Consider the following 22,572-nt stretch of genomic DNA (forward strand, 5'->3'; position numbering starts at 1 on the left):
AACTCTTGCTTGGCCACAGCGACCCCTTAATAACCTTTCATGAGATCGTCTCCCATTATAAAGAGGAACGCAGGCGCTTCCCGCCTCCACATCCAACTCTATGCAGATCTCAATCGATCACGCTTAGGATGCTTCAGACGAGGTCATATCCCTCGCAAGGTTTCTTAAGCAGGATTTATCCAGAAATTGACCCGCAGTGCCCGGATTGTGGGGAGGTTAGCACTCTACCTCAGATGCTCTGGCAGTGTCCTGCGTTACAGGATACGTCCCTCACCAGCGAACGGGACTGGGACGAGGCCACATCTAGTACGCAACTCAAGCTCCAGTCCAGGGCCGTCCAGAGGGCCCGTGAAAGAGCGGAGAGGCTTGGCCTCCCGATTCCGACATGGGAGCAGCCAGCGGCAAGCCGGGGGCCCCAACGGGTCTCCGCCGGCTAGTCCCTCAGGACCTCAATAAAAGTTCATTGTCTGTCTGTCTGTCTTGTTCGGACAATTCGCAAATGGCATTTATCTGCTTATATGTCATCAGGTTCGCCAGTCAGCACGAGATCGAAAGCGGTTCGTCGCCTGTCTTGCATGTAGTCACATCTATTCTCATTTCATATTCTTACATTCTATTTTCAAGCCTGGCCTCTGGCTTGCTCGCTCATAGAGTCACGAAACGCCACTGCAGGTACTGTATTTCATCGAACAATGTGTAAATGTCGGGATGCAGAAAGCACTCCTTGGATACAAAACATTCTTTCTGTAACAACCAGGCTTGAATCATCAGAATATTGTAATCGGGCGTTTTGTCTAATTACATTGCCAGTTTTACTAGTGAAAGTGAAGAACAAGACAGTGTCAAACCTGTGACTTGCGAATCTGAGTATTGGACAATTTTGTTAACGACCAGCTTTTTCTCTCACCCGCTGTGTTATATATTTTCAAAGCAGAAAATAAACTGTCTCAATTGTCAAACATGTGCCCAGAAAAATAAGCATCCCCTCAAAGCAAAATGATCGTCACACGTCGAAATCGGTACTGTGGGTGGAGTACGCCAGCCATTCAATATGATAGATTCATTATTTATTCCAGCCTAACGGTACACTCTAGAATGCACAAACCTATTTGCATCACGCATGAAGTCTGATCAATGAGTATAAATCTCACTAGCAATATTTTTCCGATAACATTCAGGACATGTATTATGGCTTCTCTCATACTACACGTAACAGTTGGTTAGCTGGTGAAAAAAACTACCGGAAAAAGATACAAATGTGTGCGCGTGAATATATACATATATAAAGATTAACCTTATAGTTGTGGCAGAACAGCGTAATATAGTCTGTACAGTCTGTCGCAGTCCATTGAACTGTGAAGCACAAAAGTTTGAAGCCATATCCAGCGTCTATTATGCTAGACCTACTTTGATCTGTGCAAAATTCTACTTAGCTTGCATTATTTATAAAGCACAAACACACATATAATTTTTAGCACTTGTTTTATTCGCAACCATTGTTTGCTCAAGTCACTTGTTTCATCTTTGAAAGCACTGTGTCAAAAACGACATGGAACCAGCGATGAACAATTTATAGAATCAATTTGATCTGAATTTGTTCTTTCTTCGAGTTTTACTTTTTTCCTTGATGTGAGTCTTCAGCCCAATGATGCGGAATGAACGGGCAAGCGCATTCAGCCGCTGAGCTGCACTGTTTCCTGCATTTAAAAGGAGTGGCTTTCCTGCTCAACATGGATGCATCGGCAGGCAAGATGGCACATCTACATGCAACTCTGCTCCCGTAGGGAGCATATACAGTAACTCGAGATAGCACTAAAACCCCTCAATGATTAAAAGTAGCCGCCATCCTCTGAACTTTTCCACTGCTGCGCGGCCTCTCCGAGCCTTTCTCCCTTACCCCTACCCTCCGTTGCCTGTCTACTCTTTCCGATTGGACTACCACCATCACGTGACAGTGCGCGCATTTTCAATTTGTTATTTTTTAATCCGAGAAGAAAGTGCATGCTTTCAGAAGTCTCTATAGTGTTATTTTCAATGAATTAATGAATACGCACCATAGTGTATGTAGTATATGGCGACGGTAGCTTCCGTCGTGAGCGTGTCGTTAAGAACAGTGCACTTTCTTGCTGCCGTTTCCACTGTTCATCATGAGTTCCTGTGCCTGCCATAATCGCTTCAGTGAAGGAAATAAAGCTTTTTACAGTGCCGTCCGGCAAGCATGATGTGGAGCGAAGATTTGGATGCACAAGATCTGTCGCGCAAACTTCATGGGACCGCCGTCCGTGCACCTTTGCAAAGTAAATAGGAAGTTTCCAAATAACACAATATATCAGAAGTATTTATTCCCAAGCTTTCACACCGCACGATGTTACCGCAGATGTTGTGCGCTCCTTCGTTGTGCACAATGTCGACATAGTTTTTCTTCCTTGAGCGATAGTGCGCATATCTTTTAATGTGTAAGGATTCCTTGGCGAATACCACAGGAAAGTTTGTTCAATAGGAGAAAAGTTTAATGTGTTGTATCTGCACAAAAATGCGCAATTTCCGAAGTTAAGACATTGAATCATTATAATAGTGTAAATGTAAATTGGTAACTTTGTAAGCAACAAGGAACAATTGAAACAAAACAAAATTGAAATGATCAGACAGAATACCCATAGGATACACAGGGCTCCACAGGATGTGCATGGGGAAGAAAGAGTAGGAGCAGGCCAAATTAAATTTGTGAGTTGTCCAACTTCAATTTGTGAGTGGCCCAACTTGAATGTGGGAGTGGGCCACCAACTGAAATTTGGGGGTATACTTATGCATATTTAGATAACTCCAGGGGAGTTTCTGCATGCTTTTTGATATAAGAAAAACGGAGTGATAGTCAAAGACTAAAATTCGCATTTTTTTTTAAGCATGTGTTTTGTAGAGCGGCAAGGTGGGCTAGTTGGTGGAAGTTCATCTTGTAATAAGGGGGGTACTACGCTATAAACACAGAGACAATACAAGTAGAACCTTATTACAACGTGTGTTTTCGGCAGTGTAAAAAAATACAGCATCAATTAAATTGTTAGAATACTCATGAAACGAATCAGACTTGCATATGTTAATACTTTAGCAAAATATGGTGTTGCACACCTTTAAAAATTCTGTGGGAAACGCTGCTCATTAAATCAAAATTTACGATATGCTTACTGAGCTTTTTTTTTTTCATTAATGTTTGACCGTGACCAATCATTTTCTAGGCGTGCAATGTTTAATTCATGTAGGATGTTTTTTTGTCCTCTGTTTAATATTTATGATCATTTTTCAGATGAACAATTTGAGCCTTTGATTATGAATGATATTGGCAAAAAGAAGCTGGAGCCTGACCATATACCCAGCATCCTTTAAGAGCACATAGTTAGTGCCAAAGCAATAAATTTTAATGTCTATTCTAAGGCTCTAGGCGAAGCCATCATGGCCGAATGGCTGATGTGACTTCAGTCACTGCTTCCGTTCGCCTTAATGACGTAACTGTATAACTGAGCAGTTACAGTCGGAGGTACTCAAAACAGGTTTGTAGCTTCTATTTCTGATGAACACTTTGAGGCAGCCATGTTTCACAGCTACTTGCGACAATTCACAAACCGTACTCAGCGCAAACCCATAAGAAATGCGAATGTGTGTGCCCACACTATCCCTGTCGTGACTCCAAAGCATGCATTCTTTTACATGTTTTTCTTCCTAAAGCTTCGTTCATACCGCTTGGTTGAAATAAGGCTCTCGGTTGTAATTTCAGTGCGTCAGGAAATAAATATGAGCTAAAACAATAGCGCCAAACTAAAAAGTTGTAATCCCACTCACACTAAGGGGGGATGCGGCTTTCGCATTGCGAAAAATTGCCAAAAAAGCGACTTTTGAAAATCACATTTCCAGTTTCTATAACCTTTTTTTCTATCTGATACCCAAATATCATCATTGTAAACCACTTAGAAGTGCTCTAAAAAATTCGTTTTATTAGGCAAGGTGGCGAAACATCTCGCGGAAATCAAGAAAGAACAGCGTTTTTCAAGCCACAATATCTCCGGAACGGCGCGATCGAGCGCCGCCATCTTGGTCTCGTTGGAAAGCGCATTTCTCCGTCTACAAATTTGCCGCTTCAGCTATCTCCTCCATCCAGAAACAAGCGCACAAAAAGCAAATGATTGAAGGTCGTGCCGGAATCTGCGATTGGCCGCGCCCGCCACGTGACTCCAGCGCGGTTCGCCATTGGTCCGGCGCTCGCGTCGTCTGCTCGGCTTTGCCCCTCGCGAGTCTGGACATCTCCACTCGCCGCAATCTCGACCTGTCAAAACGGGCGTTACGCGGACATCGCAGTAGCGCGGCCGATCCCTATGCTTGTGGACGTTTCAGACTCGCGGCTAAGCATTCCGAGCATCGGCGACGCGGACTTCGCGACCAAGATTCACGCGCGGAATCCTCGGACATGCGGCTAAGCCTTTCAGCACTCGGTGTTTCGGAATTCGTGACGAAGCACATCGCGCACGCAATCCTCGGACACGCGGCTAAGCATTTGGCGCATAGGGAGTCTCCGACTCGGCGACCATGCACATCGCGCGCGGACTTCTAGGACCCTCACCTAAGCATTTCGTGCATCGGCGTCTCGGACTGCGCGACTAAGTACATCGAACGTCACTCCTCGAGCCCACGTATAGGCATTTCGCGCGTCGGCACCTCGAACTGCGCGACTAAGCACATCGCGCGTCGGCTCCTAGTATCTGCGGCTAGGCATTTCGCACATCGGCACCTAGGACCCGCAACTAAGCATATTGCGCGTTCACTATATTATATTGTCACGATAGCTCGTAATAATATCTATAATACCACTCCTTCATAAAAAGAACCTCATCATATGCTCTGTTCACTAGGCCTCTTGGGCTGGCACAGACACCTGGCTGCAAAAGTGATTGAGGCATCATACAAAAGTACAATTCTGGAAAGCAGCAGCTTCAAATCTATCACTGGCTCTCTGATTCTAAGTTCTACAGCCATTGTCAAGTAAAGATGACTTGGGAGACTGCTGACACGCAGAGCCTTCATTCAGTAACACGGTGAATTATCAATAATAAAAAAAAATACCTCACTAAGTGTACTGGAGATTGCTAGCAATCGGGCAGCCTGCGGGTACAAGCTGCCTGAATGTACACTGGACGTATATTCATGCCCACACAGAGTTCTGCACGTCACTTGGTTTTAAACTTGGGCACCGTGCTCTTCGTAGAGCAGCAGCAGCAAAGAATGCCCTATAAAAAGAAAAAGGGGGGGGGAGCGCACCAGACAAGAGGCCACATGTACAAGAAGCCCCACATCACTAAACACCCCTACGACTACAAATTTGGTGCCTTTTGAGACTGAGGAGAAGGTGAAACTTTGAGAGCTGTTTTTTCAAAACTGTTTTTCTGCCTTTCTGCTCAGTTTCTGGAGCTAATTTCTTTGTTACCGTTTAACATATATTGACTTTTTTTTTTTGTCACGTTCCTTGGGCTACGGTGCAGGTCGTGACATTTTCGCTTTCTTATCTCGACCCTTTGTAAGTTTACGATATGGATATTCGTCTATCCTGAAAGTGTGTTTGATGGGAAGGTAACATAAAATATGGCACTCCAAAACATTTGTGTTGCGAAAAAAAAAAATGCAAGAATGTCACGACCTTCAGCATGCATTTAGCTATGCAGTCAATACTTAACAAGCCTTCTATCACGTTTTTTAGGTTCCCCAGGCTCTCCAGAAAGTTAAAGGGAGTAAAATTCTGCTCGATAAAATTGAATAAAATGTTCTAAAGATATCCCTCTGAAACTTTTATGGACGCATCAGGGAGACATTCTAAATATTTGTGCCAATTTTCATCAAAATCCATGAAGAAATAAAGAAGTTGATATTCAAAGCCACGTCCCCACTTAAGCTTGCTATGCTGTATCAAGGGGCGAGAGTGCGCGAGGAGAAATGAGTGCGAAGCGCGAGAGGGCGGCAGAGATGGCGTTACTTTTAATCATTGAGGGGCTTTAGCTAGCACTAAGGTTCCGATAGTAGGATATAACTTAAATGTGCTATTGATCGAGGACTCAACCTAAATTCAGTTGTACCCGTGTGTTCATCACAATTGCAAAATCCATACCGTTAAGGTCAGTCTATGTACGTTTCATGGTAACTTTTCATGGTTGGACAGGATCACTGAAGAACCACTGTCAGCTTGCTGGTGTGCGTTCTGAACTGGCCGCTGACATTGCGGGTGTCCTTTTGAGATAGAGCAATTGTCAAGCATTATCCAAAGGTACATAATATTGACCTCGGTTTCACGATTTCTGAGCACTGCGCAATGGCGAATGCAGTCATTGAGGGCTGACTCAGATGCTGAGCCCAAGGATGGGTTCAATCCCAGCTGCGGCAGCTGCGTTTTGATGGAGGCGAAACACAAGGCACTTGTATACTGTGCAACATCAGTGCACGCTGAAGAACCCCAGGGGGTAGAAATTATTCCAGAGCCATCCAATGAGCTGCCCCTTGTTATCAATGTGTCGCTTTCGCCACTTATCCAACGCCATCAAGAAGCCACAAGCTGTATTTGATGATTTGAGGGCACTGTGCAATTATATTATGCCTAAATAAACTGTCTTTGTACAGCCTTGAGCAGAATCATCCTAATTAAATTATGCAGTTTTACGTGCCAAAACCACGATCTGCTTACAAGGCACACCGTAGTGGGGGGACTTCAAAAATTTTGACTACCTAAGGTTCTTCAACGTGCACCTAAATCGAAGTATACAGGTGTTTTCGCATTTTGCCCCCCTCGAAATGCGACCACCGTGGCCGGGATTCGATCCCGCAACCTTGTGCTTAGCAGCCCAACACCATAGCCTTTATTTAAGCAACCGCAGTAGGTCGAATCATTCTACCACCGGTGTAATCATCTTAATTGTGCAGGTCAAATGTACTATCGGCGTCAAATGAAAGCTGAACAGCGGAGCCCGTGGCCCAAGCATAAGCGAAGATATGGTGCGCACCGTCCAGTCATCACCATTGACAGGCGCACGCATCCGGTTTGGCCGCGCTGCGCGATCCCCCTCTAGTGAGATAATGTCGCTTCTATTCTGCTTCTTACATTTGAACGGGAGAAAATGAAAAATAAAAATGAAGCTAGAATATTGCCGTTTACGCCGAGTCTTATCGCCCAGATCGCCGAAACAACAAGCGCTGTCGGCGCGAACAGCGGTGCGCGTTGTGCAGTTTGCACCGTCATCGCAAGGTAGATTCGCCCGCGCGGTTTGCAGCTTGCGCTCCACATTCGTTCTTTCGACCGGCAAACTTGCGCTGCGCGGTATCGCTGGCAGCCGCGACGGCGGCCGGCGTGGCGAGCGCATTTGGCCGTTTGACATGGTTTATGTCCAACGATAAGTCTTTCTGATTAGCCTGTCTGTAGCGATCAGTACTTTTTCTTCACCCTTAAGACAATACGGAGATCTACCAGCGTCAAGTGAACTGGAAATGCCGGGTGTTTCGCCCGAAGAGAGAGCGCGAATTGTTTCTCTTTACCGGCACCAAGTGCATCAGCGTGATTGCCAGAATAACGAATCGCTGTTTGCCTACAGTCAACAGAATTTGCCAGGCATTCCGTGATGATGGACGCCTCTGGAACCTTCCCCGTGGACACAGGCAGCGGGTGACCGACAGCAATAAGGACTTACTTGTCATAAAAGCTGCGGAAGACGCCCCGTTCTTGACATCTCGAGAAATCAAAGACAGCTTGAACCTCTCCGCCAGCACATCAACAATCAGACGTGAACTGCACGAGGCTGGCCTGCGAAGCAGGGTGCCGTCGCGAAAGCCTGCGCTCTCAGAAGCCAATAAGCACAGAAGATTTGTGTTTGCTGAAGACCATGCAACATGGACTGCGGAAGACTGGCGCTGTGTGATATTCTCCGACGAATCGACAATTTCCACCCGCTGGGACCAGCGTCAACGAATTTGGAGAACTGACAACACCAGGTTTGACATTCACCCCATTTAATCATGTCGGCTTTCTCGTTCTTTGAATGATTACTATAATTCACTGCGCATTACTTATTGCTATTGCGATTCGAAAACTAGCCCCTGTTTTGATATATTCAATACGATTTGGTATATTTTATAGGGAATTGTTACTAAGCTTGCCATTTTTCGCTATTTCTGGTGGTGACATAAGATATCGCAACTCATTCATTTCCGGTTTACAATCCTTCTTCAGATATGAGCCCAGGAACCTACAGCGTGTGGCAAGCAGCGGCCGCTGCTCCGTCAGCGTGTGGGGTGCGCTATCCAAGGACGGTCTTTCACCACTGGTTCGTCTACAGGGCAAATTCAATGCTGCCGCATATGGCGATGTAATCGAGAGCGTAGTTGTGCCCTATGCTTTGGATGGCCCGTTCTCTGACGGCATCTGCTTCTTCCAACAGGACCGCAGCCCCATCCACATGGCCAAATCAATAGCATGCTTGTTTGAACAGCTGGGAGTGATGCTTTTGGAGTGGCCTCCGCAAGGCGCCGACATGAACGTATGCGAGAATGTTTGGGGGGCAATGAAGAAGGCACTCTCGCGGCGGCCAATTGAGCGCGGCTCGCAGGACGCACTGTGGGTCGCCATACAAGAGGAGTGGGAGCGCCTACGGGTAACGGACTTTGCGACCCATCTCTTCGACAGTCTTCCTCGAAGAATGGAAGCCGTTGTGGCCGCTCAAGGTGACTTTACTAAGTACTAAACATGAAATAGCGTTCAAATTTTCCCGCGGAAATCATCGTGCCTTCACCTGAGGCAAGGTCTCGTCGAAGTTTAAGCCCGATGCTTATCTTTTGCAGATTCCTGCAATCGCCTGCAATAAAGGTTTTTTTTTTCTCGTTGGTCTTTTCTTCATTTACTTTCTAATTAGGATAATTTGGGCCCATACTCACTTCGGCGCACCTTTGTTTCCAGGCACAGTTATAATGCGCATGGCATCGCTGTCTCGGCAACCTTACACGTGAATTTATTTTAATGCTCGTGATCATAACCAGTATATTCCATATTTGAATAGCGTCTAGACGCCGATAACGCTGCGACGCTGTGGTAAAAGCGAAGCGCTGCGGGTTTGGGAGTGAAACCATGTCAAACGGCCAAATGCGCTCGCCACGCCGGCCGCCGTCGTGGCTGCCAGCGATACCGCGCAGCGCAAGTTTGCCGGTCGAAAGAACAAATGTGGAGCGCAAGCTGCAAACCGCGCGGGCAAATCTACCTTGCGATGACGGTGCAAACTGCACAACGCGCACCGCTGTTCGCGCCGACAGCGCTTGTTGTTTCGGCGATCTGGGCGATAAGACTCGGCGTAAACGGCAATATTCTAGCTTCATTTTTATTTTTCATTTTCTCCCGTTCAAATGTAAGAAGCAGAATAGAAGCGACATTATCTCACTAGAGGGGGATCGCGCAGCGCAGCCAAACCGGATGCGTGCGCCTGTCAATGGTGATGACTGGACGGTGCGCACTATATCTTCGCTTATGCTTGGGCCACGGGCTCCGCTGTTCAACTTTCATTTGACGCCGATAGTACGGTACACTCTTGTAGTACAGAGCAAGCAATTGGTTTCGGTAACCATAAAAATTAAATGGTGGAGAATTCGTTTCAAATGTGTTGGGTGCATGTTTGATTCAGGAACTAGCCAAACATTGCCTTATATTAAGCTCACACATGATGTTACTGCAACTGGCAATGCAGCTAAGAAGCTGTGCACTGCGTGTCTCATAGCCTATGTGCAGCTTCCGGAGGTTGAACACCACATACCATACCATAAATAACAGTACGCGCAAACGTTCATAAAGCAGAAAATGTCAAAGGCGTAATGCTTCATTAGCAAATGCCATGAACAGAGTACTGCAAACATAAATGCGCTGTTGCACATTAAAAAATACAGCTGCATGTGATAAGATATTTGCAAAGTTCTTGTGCTGAAGGTAGGTGCCTGGTTAAGCTGCAGTGGGCACATAAATGGTATAAACAGGCAATATTTAATTCATCAGATATTGTAACAAAAGTAACTTATGCACAGTACCATTATATAGCAGCCCACGAAGCGATGTTGCTGGGTCAACTTTTCACCATTGTTCATGTTAACTTAGCATTGTGGCAAGACATCTTTGAGAAATAGACTAGTAGATGGACCTTGTGTTTATTTTTCCATTCAAACAATATGTGGTGTTGGGCTCGAGTGAAGAGACCTAAGACCCAGTGGCTTCAGTGTGACAAAAGAGCATGCATTAGACTAGGACAACATACACCTATGAACTGATGTGCATACATACATAGCACTGACAGTAAAACATTTACATCTCTCTTCCTCTGTCAGGTGTTAACTTGATCATTCGTCGTTGGAGCCCATTGGGAGGGTTCACAAGGAAATACAGAACATGCCTGAGAAATATGGTTAAGTATCGCCCAAGGGGCAGACTGCAGAGGTGATTGTGGCTGCATTGATCCATACAAGTAACTTGAGTACGAGTAATGTCCGCTTTCAAATACTTTTACTTGTAAAAGGGACCTGGATGGATCATATGTTCATTTACATGCATTAGTGAAAAAAAGCCATATACGATACATCTCGTACGGCACTTCACATTCATTTGGAATGCTTTCTTACAGAATACAGTACTTAACAGTAGACTTCAACTGCTGTATAGATGGAAGAAAGCACTTCACATTTGACAAACACTCATGTTTGGACCTCCCCACTGACTGGCTCACAACAGAAATTGCTGAGCACTTTGTAGTCTTTCGAGTGAAAACATTTTTTGGACATTTCAGTGGCAATTAACGTATGAGTAATGTAACCTTTCCCATAAGTTTAAAGCATACACTACAATTTCTGGAAAAAGGAACATTTTTGGCCCATTTTTATATTACACCATACACTTCATATAAAAAGATAATTCCTTACAATTACATGCTATAGCACTTCTCTAGTTTAAGAGGAAATGGACATTTATGAAGCATTTCTGAAGAATAGGGGAAAAAACTTTTTGATGTAGCCCTTGAACCAGTTTTCCAGGCAATGGTTCCGCCTGGCTCTGCCTTCCTGATATGACTGACATTGAGTTGACGTCTTCAGCAAGAACACTGTGAGTGCTTCGGTAAGGAGCTCTCTGGTTCCAGAGATGATCGCAGTAGCCTAGTCTCTCTAAGTAATACTGAACATTGCACATCACTGAATAGATGTACACGGTGCCCTCCAACAGTTGCATCACTCACAGCACTGAAGAGTGGCCGAAGGGGTGCCACTGACGGCACAGTGTGAATCTACAGAGATGAATGTGGGCAACACTTTCTGGGTAACATTATGAAGCGAGTTTATGCCTTCACAAGTCTCCAACAGAATTTGTGATGCACAAGTAGGCTCAGGAGGTGGCATCAGTGGAGCCCTCATGGTCGTGTCTCATATTGCCTTGCAGGTCGAAGAGGAGATGAAGTAGCACTCTGTGTATGCGAAGATGCTTGTTAAGATTTCCAGCATGTTGACACTAGCAGGTGCAGGGTCTCAACCAGGGAAAGCTAAAGGAGGTGTGCAGTTCAGTCCCCAATACTGGCGGGCAACCACCAGTGATACAATGGGTGCAAGATATCCCCTGGCCTGGTGCTTGGTTTCTCTGGAAGATGAGTTCTTGAGCCCGCCCCCATTCTTGTGTAAAGAAAAAGGGCCACAATGTGCTTTACCACACAAGGCGCATTTCAGTCACTTGAGGATCAATGACCCATTGAGGGGTCAAGGGGGGTGGCACATATGAGAGTTCTAGGCAGCCAAAACTGTCAGCCATGACTGGATCCCCGATTTGACTGCAATGAACTGTACTCTCGTCTATGGTATGTTGATTCAATGCGAGCTATAAGTATGTTTGTGGAGCACTGCTTCAGTTCACTAAAGATATGTGATCCACATCTTCTAGCTGACTCGTGTGGCATGACCTGCTCTTGAGAGATGGTTGATTCAATTGTGCCTTGTGCTCAGGAACCTTCAGTTGTGCAACATCTAACCTTAACAGGATGAACGAACATCTCTACCGGCAGGGCTATAGCCATTGTTCAAAAGGGCAGCCTGATACAAAAGGACTATAAAACGCTGCACTCAAGAGGCACAGGAGAGCATGTGGGAGGAGTCGCAGCATTCTGAAAAGCATGCATCAGTCACTGTGTAGTCGAGGTGAAATGTGACAGAGGACACAAAGGACAACAGGGAGGACACCCTTGGCGCATGTATCAGCCATCGTTTAGTCGAGGTGAGACATAGCAACAGGCACAGTAAAGCAGCAGCAGTGAGGACATTTGGGAAGCATGTGTCAGCCATCGCATAGTCTAGCCAAGACGTGGCAGTGGACATCAGTGGACAGCAGTGAGGACATCTGTGGAGCGTGCCACAGCGGTCGTGTAGTCTAGTCAAGACATGGCAGAGGGCACAGTGACACAGCAATGTGACAGAGGACACAAAGGACAACAGGGAGGACACCCTTGGGGCATGTATCAGCCATCGTTTAGTCGAGGTGAGACATAGCAACAGGCACAGTAAAGCAGCAGCAGTGAGGACATTTGGGAAGCATGTGTCAGCCATCGCATAGTCTAGCCAAGACGTGGCAGTGGACATCAGTGGACAGCAGTGAGGACATCTGTGGAGCGTGCAACAGCGGTCGTGTAGTCTAGTCAAGACATGGCAGAGGGCACAGTCGAGCAGCAGCAGTGAGGACATCTGTGGAGCGCGCAACAGCAGTCGTGTAGTCTAGGCAAGACATGGCAGTGGGCACAGTCAAGCAGCAGCATTGAGGACATCTGTGGAGCGTGCGTCAGCAGTCATGTAGTCGAGGTGAGACGTGGCAGTGGGCACAGTCAAGCAGCAGCCGTGAAGACATCTGTGGAGCATGCATCAGCCATCCTGTAGTTGAGGTGAGACGCGGCAGTGGGTACAGTCAAGCAGCAGCAGTGAGGACATCTTAGGTGCGTGCGTCAGCCGTCGTGTAGTCGAGGTGAAACGTGGCAGCAGGCACAGTTAAGCAGCAGCAGTGACAACACCTGGGGAGCGTGCATCAGCCATCGTGTAGCATGCCAGCGCACCGAAATGGCTCGATGCCACAGAGCTCCAGTTCAGATGTGCTGTTATCAATTCCCAGGCTCCATCTTGTCACTAAACCCCGACATATCCCAGAAGTATGTTTGGATGCCTTTCACATGCCGCACAGCCTTGGCCCAGTTTTCTGGTGCGACTTTCTCTACTTCACCAAGAAGAAGATTGTGCACAACTTTGGTCTTGAATGTGGTGTTCATCACTGCCATTCCATTCTTAATCTGTGTCAAAATGAGTTCTATGGTTTAAACTTACAGTGACATGGAGGGAGATTGAGGACAACAAAGCCAGCACTTTCAGCAGCCGCATCAACCCAGTACTTGAAAAATTTAGTCTTAACGGTGGCTACAGTGTCAAGCAGCTGCTTCTTAGTCATGGCGGCATAGTACAGGATCACCCTTGAGGCTCCCCAGTCTTGGACCTCTGCCTTCTGCCATGACAGTGATGGGATTTCCTCCATACGATTGGAGTGGTAGGACGCATTGTCCATGACGATGATGCTTCGTGGTGGCAGCCTATCGACGACCGAGCTAAACTACGTCTCAAAACAGTTTATTGTAAAACGCAGCAGTATTTGCAATGTTGTACAAAACTGTGACAAATTGTGGCTTGTGCTTCTTGTGAAAATGTGGTGCAAGCCGGATTTTTGCGTTGCAAGTGTTTTTTTTTTTTCAGTTCAATAAATAATTAGGCTTTCACTGTACCACTACAATAGACGGGTGAAAATGTATAAAACTATGCAATTATGAATGTATTTTTGTGGTTACCGCCTAATTTAGGTAACAGGGAAAGTTTGAAGTACAACCTATTTGTAGCCTCGCGGGGGAACAGTGGCTGGCGGTTATGAGGGTGCGGGTGGGGCATCACTGCAGTTAACTTGTACCTGACTATAGCTAAAACAATTTTTTAACTCATTTTATCTAGGGACCTTAGCTAGCACTAGAGAGCCTACATATGGGACTTCAGGCTGCGTATACAGGCTCCTCAGCTAGAACTAAAGCCCCTTCATAATTTGAAAGTAGCGACACTCTCCTCCCCACGGCGCTTTCCTCCTCGATTCTCCTTGTGCACCATAATTTAATGGAGGCGGAGTATTCAATGAAGGTGCATGATTTTAGGTAAGTTGCGAGCCCCAGTAGAATATTTTGAAATATGGTGATAACGGCTTCGAGAAGGCTAAAGGTAATGTTTATGAGCAGGTTGGTTTCTTCTTAAAGCCGTATGAATGGGGCATACTGATGTAAAATGAGCTTTAAGGGTTTACTTTGTGTACCTGATCTAATACTGCTTGTGGCACATCCCTCCATGTTTCACTTTTTTTCTTCTTGCCTGTGCATGCATGTGCACTGCAGGTATTATATTCAGCGTGCCTTCATATAATGAATTAGTCACGAGTGCATCGCCCGTCCGTGTGTTTGTCTTCTCAATATGAAAGTAGCTTTTGCACTGTGGTCTCTAAATTGGATAGGACGCTTGCAGAATTTCAGTGTGCGCAAGCGTGCGCAGTCACAAGAACACCTCCTGCACACTGCCTGTATCCGTGAGAAAACCAAATAATAATCGTCATCTACTCCTGCGAGTGTGGCAGCGAAAGTCAAAGCAAATTCAAGAACTGAAAAATAATCCAGAAATTTCACTGGAGTTGTCTAAGTATACGTACGCATACCCCGAATTTCACTTGGCCCACCCCCAAACTTGTCCCACTGCGAAATTTCAACTTGACCCACCCCAAATTTCAAGTTGGCCCACCCCTAAACTTCAGTTGGTCCAGCCTAAAATTTCAAGATGGCCCAGCTTCAAATTTCAAGTTGGCCCACGTCAAAATTCAAGTTGGACCACATCTAAGCTTCAAGACTTCAAGTTGGCCCACTCCCAGTTTTCAATTAGCCCACGTCCAAGTTTCAAGTTGGCCAACCCACAAATTTAAGTAGGCCAACCACAGCTGGCCCCCCAAATTTACGTTGGCCCAACCCCAAATTCAAGTTGTTCCACCCACAAATTTCAAGTTAGCTCACCCCCCCTCCCCCCCCCCCACCAATTTCAATTTGGCTTATCCTTAAGTTTAAGTTGGCCACCCCCAAATTTAAGTCGGCCCACCCTCCAAATTTCAAGTTGGTCGACCCTAAATTTCAAGTTGACCCTACCACAAATTTCAAGTTGGACTACCCCCGAATTGCAGTTGGCCCGCCCCTACTATAAGCGTCACCGTGCATTTTCTAAGGAGCCCTATGTATCTCTATGGGTATTCGCTTTTTATTTATTTTTGGGTGAGTCTTAAATTATAACTTACTGCTTATAAAGCTACCAATCATCTACATTTGCACCTATTATAACAATTAAATGTCTTTAAGTTTGCAAATCATGCATTTTTTGCAGAGACAAGGCACTACACTCATCATGTGATGGGGCTGGGGTACTCGGCAAAGAATGCTTATGCATTAAAAATGCATCTAGACTAGCTAGCGCTCATCACCTGCAGTGCAACGGGTATACTTGTTATTAATTTTTTCAAGGCCTGCATTCATTGTATCTAAGTGATTGACATACACATCCAAGTAAGCTGGAAAGAAAGCTCCTCTACAAGCTGCTATTTCGATTTTCAGTAAAACAAGCGATGGATTCTAACAATCACAGAAAGGGCAATCGAGAGGCTGTATCTTTGCACATAATTGTTCACAGCGGAAAGCACAACCTGTAGTGCTACATTTCCGACTAAATAACAGTTGACGACGTGCGAGGTGATGAATCCCAGCAGAATATTCAGCATACTGAGGAGAACCCCATTTTTCTGCAACATATAAATTGTCAAAGCAAAAACAGTGATGAGCAGGCTGGAAGAATTTAAACAAAATGAAGCATTAGCGGATGCTTCATACAAGCTATAAGAAAGGCGCCTTACATCGCAAACAACACTGTTCTTTATCTGAACAAAGTTCTTTCAGCCAATGTTATACAGCCACTGCTTCTCGCACAAGCCGTCACGCTTTCCTTGTGGTATCATAAATACTGAATAACCATCTTCCGGCTCCTTGCTGCAGTTATATGCACTGCAGCAGAGCATAGCGCTAGCACAACACCGCAGGAAGCACAGCATGCAACGTTCGTTGCACCAAGCCAGTCGAGCTAAGTAGAAAAATGGCACCAACGAATAAGAAAAAGACAAGCAAAACACAAGAACTACGTGTTTCCGACGGCAACGGCCAGGAGACCAATCGTCGTGCAGAAAAACGGGCGCAAAACTGGTTCCTGCGGAGGTGACGTACAAGGGGCAGTGAGGAGGCGAGGAGGTCATGCAGCGTCGACAGAGTTTTCTGAGTGGCGGCACTTTCAAATTATCAAGGGACATTACCTAGCATCAGCTAGCGGTGATGTACAGGAAAAGCATTGACTCACAGTGGAGAAAAAGAACAACAAAGCTTACCAGCAATTACGCGGCTGGCACAGTAAACAACATGGCAACAAAGAACATTAAAAGCAAAGTCAGAGAGGCTGAGACAATCTCATGGGTGGCGACAGTGGAGAAGAAACCTGCTATGAGCAACTACTTAAGAGGAAAAAACAAAAACAAGAAAGAAACAATTTATGATAACTCAAAGGGAAGTTGATTACCTTTCGAAGCAAGATCAGGATGTCTCAGAACACACCCTTATAAAGTGAGATACAACAAGGAAGAAGAAGCATGTGCTTGTTGCAGCAAAGCTAGGGAAACGATGAAACATGTTTTATTAGAATGTGAAGATATCTACCCAGAGGTTCGTTTAGGCTTCTCTGGCCTCCTTAAGCCCATAGGTTCAGGGATAGCAAGGAGAAAGTAAACATGTCTGTAATGGAGATTAGTAAGAGACGAATGGAGGTTGGGTAGCAGAAAAGTAGCGAGACCACAAGCAATAGAGGTGTACAAAAATGAAGTACCCAGTAGTGCTCCAAAAAGCTCGATGCTGGGAATTCTCTCTCCGTCTGTCTGTGCGTGCATGTGTGCGTATGTACGTGTGTATGCGTGCGTGCGTGCGTGTGCGTGTGTGTGTGTGTGTGTGTGTGTGTGTGTGTGTGTGTGTGTGTGTGTGTGTGTGTGTGTGTGTGTGTGTGTGTGTGTGTGTTTCTGTGTCAGAATGTCAGAGGTCAAAATGCGGATGTTGCAAACAAAAGTTGCAGTCACACCTGTGAAGGCTGCCCATTGTTCCGCTTCCCCAATTTGCGAGGTGGGCTATTGGCATCACTCTTACTTTTCAGTGTTATTCTGGCATCAGTGACTCCTATTTTATTGCGATAGCAATAATATGGACACTCCAGGCACATTTTGTTGTCAACATGGTGTTCCATATAAAGTCCAGGTGTGACATCATTGCTGCATGTCGTATGCTGCATGTGCGAGTGAAAGCATGCAAGGGTGAGCAGACAATGGTGGCTCAATCTCGCGCACGCAAGGGAGGAAAGTGGGAAGGAAGCACGTCTGTCTTTCGTCACGCGCAAGGTGCCGAGGGGAGGGGTTCTACTCCTGCGATTGCTGCATATGGCACGGCCTTGCAGGCCCTGTCTTGAAAGTGATCTGCAATGTGGGCAGATGCAAATTGCAGTGAGAGGCAGCACGAAGGTCACTTTGCTTGCTGCCGCTGCTGTGCTTTCTCACTACAGCGTTCTGACAGCGAGTTTCCATGATCATCGAGTGAGATGTTTTCTTGTGTGTGTGTGACACCATGCTTCTTAATTTAGTTAGTAAGAGAATCTTTACAAGTTTAGGCTGATAAAACTACTCTTCCTACTTGATATAGCTGTCTTCTAATTTGCTATTGCAAGTGATGCTTCGCCTTTCGGGCAAAACTGCAACTTTTTTTTAGAGACTGCTCAGACCAAAAAATTCTGCTTACAAAGTTTCCGTATGCTTTTGGAATTAACCACTACAGGTATAAACACTTTCAAGAATGAGCTCTTTATTGTGCCATAAAAGAATGGGTCCTTAAAAATTGGTTGTCAGTCCTGTTACCACATTTTATGAATCATCACAGCCTTGTGTAACTGTGCTGGGGTGTGCTTGGATTACAAGGACAGAGTGAGGCACACATGTATCTTTGTGTGCCTCACTGTGTGCCTCAGCGCCTCAGCAATAGGCTTATTTCCTGTGGGCAACACCAGGCAAAATACGGAAAGCAAGCTTCACCCTAAGCCTCCCATGGCTTTGTGTGGAACTAGTACAGACAGTTTTCGTCGGATGTGAAATGGTGGTGTAAATTGTGTTTGCTCTATGCTACTTGTGCAATACCACTGCAGCCAAGGATTTTGGGTTAGTCTTTCTCCTCTGATCCTGCTTGCATAACAATGCGTCACATGCTAAACTTATTTTTCTTCGTCCTCTGTCACTGCTCTAATGCAAGAAATCATGCTTGCCGCTTATCATTCAGTGTAGGTAGAAGACATTTAGATATAAACTCTGAACTCAATTGAAAAACTCAGCAAGAAACAAAATTTTTTTTTTTGTCTCCTGTAGGCAACACTCATTTACAATCGTTTATAAGGGTTTAATGGTTTATAAGGGTTTAATTTCTAGCAAAGACTTATGACACGTACCTTCTTACTTTACGAGAAGGTTCCAGTGGTGCTTGAGCTAGTGAAAATCTTTTTTCGCAAAAAATATTTTATGAAATGTCTGTGTTTTACTAAAGCACCTAAAATTTAAAAAAAAAAAGAAATCAGAGGTGGTCCGAGTGCCAACGTCAAGACAGTTGGCATGGAATGAATGACCTTAATAGAAATCAAAAGGACATCTGCCTGCCTGCAAGACTACAGAGGTCAGAATGTAAGTAACATCAACATTTATGCACAATGCGCAGTGAGTATGTGCACATGATACCCTGCAGTAGAAATTCAAGCACCACAGAGCTTTCATCACTGACTCTACAAATAGTACCATAAATCAATTACAGGGCACGAGCTGAAAACATGATACGTAATCTATTAGACTGTGCACTTCATTCAAAGGTCTACAGTATCATCAGTGACACAAGTGTCACTTGGCAACAGCTTAATATTAGTAACGTGATAGACATCATGCAAACCTTGCGTGGCTTGACTTGACCTGTGGCAGTTTTGATGGTTTGCCAGGTTTTCTGAAGAGCTCGCTGCTGTAGCTCTGATGCAGGGCTTCGTTCAGGTCTTCTCCAGCTTGATGGGTGCTTGCTGCATGGCTGTCAAGATGAGTGCTAGCAGTCAGTGCATCTGCTTCTACTATTTATTAAATCAACCTTCACATGAAAAGTTTCAGTTTCACCTCTAACTGTTTTTATGTGCCTACTTTGAAAGAAAGCACAATTATATGTTATGCAAGTTTCAAACCACAATCTGGACAAAGAGGAACTGGACAAGTGATGACAAAACTTGTCTGTGCATTCTTTCACCATGAAGAATATTGGGTGATTTGTGTGCTCCAATGCTCTTCAAATTGACGAGATAAAAGCCTATCTATAAAGCATACTGTCTCAATCAACAACTCAAAAGTAGTCAGTAATGATTACACGATCATGTAATAAGCCCACAGATAATAAACAGACGAAAGATGCATCATGCTGCCATTTCTTTTTTTTTTCTGTTTTCCTACAGACCAGTGCCATAGCCAGAAATATTGTTCGAGGGGGGACTCACGTTGCAGCTTGGCCTCCTCAAGAGGAAGCTTTATCTCGGATGCTCCTATCTAAATACATGTAGAAGGTGAATTAGATTTTTCTCGGCAACCACTGCACAAAATTTGATGAGGTTTGTTGCATTTAAAAGAAAAACTTAAATTCTACTGTCTTCTGGTTTTGAATTTTTCATTTATGTTGTCAATTTTTTATTAAAAATTGGCACGAATCTCAAGTTTTCAGAAAATGAAACTATAACGTTTAACTCTGTAACTCAAAAATGAAAAATAAAATCGCAATTCTGTGAATCGCATCTAATAGTACATCTACAGCGCACAAAATTGATATCTTACAAATGAATCTCAAACAATTGAGCATTATCTAAATACGGCTTTTGCAGAACCCTTGTGCACCAAGTAACTAATTCCCGCAAGATACAAATTGACATACCGAATTTGTCTGCTTTGACTCTTATAATAGATGCCGTTTGAAGAACCGCAAAGCGCAACACTCGCGCCATCTCTCGTACTGCGCCTCAACCACTCCGCCCGCCACGTGCGCCAGGCCACGCGAGCCGTGCGGGAAAACCAACACATCAGGGGACGCGTGAGAGTCGTGCATCCCCACAAACTATAGTAGTCACAGAAAGAAAGTTGTGCAAAAACTCTGTGGTTAGTGTGTCTGGCTCCTGGTTACACCATGTCACTGTGATCAAGGTTCAATTACTACTTGCACTATTTAGGAATGCTTTATTTTATGCCAAAAGGTGAATGCATGACTTGCGTTGGATTTTACTGACTTTCCTTCACAACAAAAGCAAACCATTGCATCTTTAGGCCACATGAAAGAATGTGTTGAGAAGCTACATAAAAGTTCTGGGGAATATTAAAAAGGGCAAATTATACTAATTATCACATCAAGTTTGACCATTCTTGCTCCATTACCAAGAAAAATGACTTTGTGAGACAAATCTCTCAATAAAGAAATATTTAAAAGGAATACTAAACTGTCAGTAAATCACGCTTCCTCAATACGAAAAAAAAAAGATGAATAACTGCTTACATGTAGATATGCGAAAGCATTATAGTCACTTTGGTGAAATGTTTCTTTCTGCATGTTCCTTGACCACGCAAGCTCGCGCCTGCAATTACACACAGTGTCTCAACATACTTGCTTGCCTACAAGGAGTTCATAATTTGGATCGTTCAGCGGCATTCAACTGGACATTAATACTTTTTATTTTATATACTAATTTTATACGCTCATAGCATGGCACTGCCTCCTACCCATTGGCTGCGCCATCACGTACCCAACGACGCACGCACTAGGCCACACATTTAGTCAGCCAGACAGCTGCAACGTGACGTGTGCAATGACGCATGTGCTAGGCATACATTTAGTCAACGAGAACTGTGGAGCCACCACGGCGTCAGGCAAGTGTGCTCATCTTGCATCCCAAAGACTCGGGTTCAATTCCCACCCAGACCGTAATTTACCTAATTTTTTTTTCAAAGGCACCAATTTTCTTTGTTTACAATAAGCTCCCCAAGAAATTTGACATCAATTTTAGTATTTCTTTTTAGGTGGTTTTACTCTTTGCTTTCAAACATTTTTGTTACCATCATTCAGTCACGCCGATGACTACAATGCCCCATTTACATGTAATCGGGCATATAATGCTTTCGCATTTAAAAAATAATAATAATAAGGAGGGGGAGGGGGTGGCCTGTTACGGTGACACGAGGCTTGGTCGGCAAGAAAAATGCAAGAATAAATTACATGTGATGACACCACCATGAAGTTTCTGCCTCGATTTGCCATGACATGAATTTTGACGTCTACACGGGTCTAGCCGCTTGTTTATTGGTAAACAAGGATTAAATTGCATTCCGAGGGAAAAAGAATTAAATCTTAACAAGTTCCAAGAACGTTCCATGTGCCAGGAGGAGGAATGAACGTTTATTGTGTGAAACAGCGAGAAAGTGTTCTTTCTTCGCCCTAGGTGGGCGGCTCTCTCAGTCTAGAAAGCCGTTGGCTAATGCCACAGCCGGGGCCCGGTCCACCAGACTTCGCTGATCTTCCAGGCTCTGTGCCTTTAACATTGCCTCCCACGTTTCTTCGATCGCTTGTAGCGGTTCTGGGGCATCATCTTGACTGTTATTCTTGTGGTGTGGGCACACCAACACCATGTGTTGGAGGGTGTCCGGTACCTCACAATATCGGCATAGGTATGAGAATTCGGTGGGGTGCATTCGGCGCATGATAATTTCATGGACATAAGTATTCGTTTGTAGTCTGCGGAGGGCGGTGGCTTCTTCCTTGCTTAATTTTGGATGTGGTAGAGGATATTGTCTTCTTTCCAGTCGGTAATGTTACAATATTACGGCGTAATTGATGGGAATGTCCTCCACCCTGGTCGCTTTCCAGAGACCGTGCGGCAGGAAATCCCGGCTGGTATGCTCTCGGGTGACAGCATGCGCTGCTTCGTTTCCTGCCAGGTGTTCGTGGCCTGGGGTCCATGCGACGTAGGTTTCGGGTAGTTCCTGGCGTCTTATTTCTTTCGGAATTTTCACTGCTGCGGCAGAAATTCGGCCTTTTCGTAGGTTTCTACATGCCGTTTGCGAGTCGCTCAAGATGATTGCTGTGTCTTTGCATGTGGCGATGCCGAGGACGATGGCCACTTCCTCCGCCGTTTCTGGATTTCTGGCCGGTATGGTGGCAGCGATTAGCTCCTTCCCTTGGTTGTTGGTCACGGTAATTACATATGCTCTTCTACCTGGGTATTTCACCGCATCTGTATATCTCGTGTTGGAGTCCTTTGAGT

At 45.0% G+C, this 22,572-nt stretch overlaps 1 protein-coding gene across 2 annotated transcripts in view; it reads right to left on the minus strand.

Moving 5' to 3' along the window:
- LOC135908771 (phosphatidylinositide phosphatase SAC2-like) overlaps nt 1-22,572 on the minus strand; it is a 233,472-nt gene that overhangs the window by 188,636 nt on the left and 22,264 nt on the right. For both annotated transcript variants that reach the window (XM_065440613.1, XM_065440612.1), the window contains exon 4: nt 19,188-19,316. In XM_065440613.1, the coding sequence (XP_065296685.1) occupies nt 19,188-19,316 (129 nt within the window). The remainder of the gene's footprint in view (nt 1-19,187; nt 19,317-22,572) is intronic.

This window comes from Dermacentor albipictus, chromosome 1 (assembly GCF_038994185.2).
Source record: "Dermacentor albipictus isolate Rhodes 1998 colony chromosome 1, USDA_Dalb.pri_finalv2, whole genome shotgun sequence".
Lineage (NCBI taxonomy): Eukaryota > Metazoa > Arthropoda > Arachnida > Ixodida > Ixodidae > Dermacentor > Dermacentor albipictus.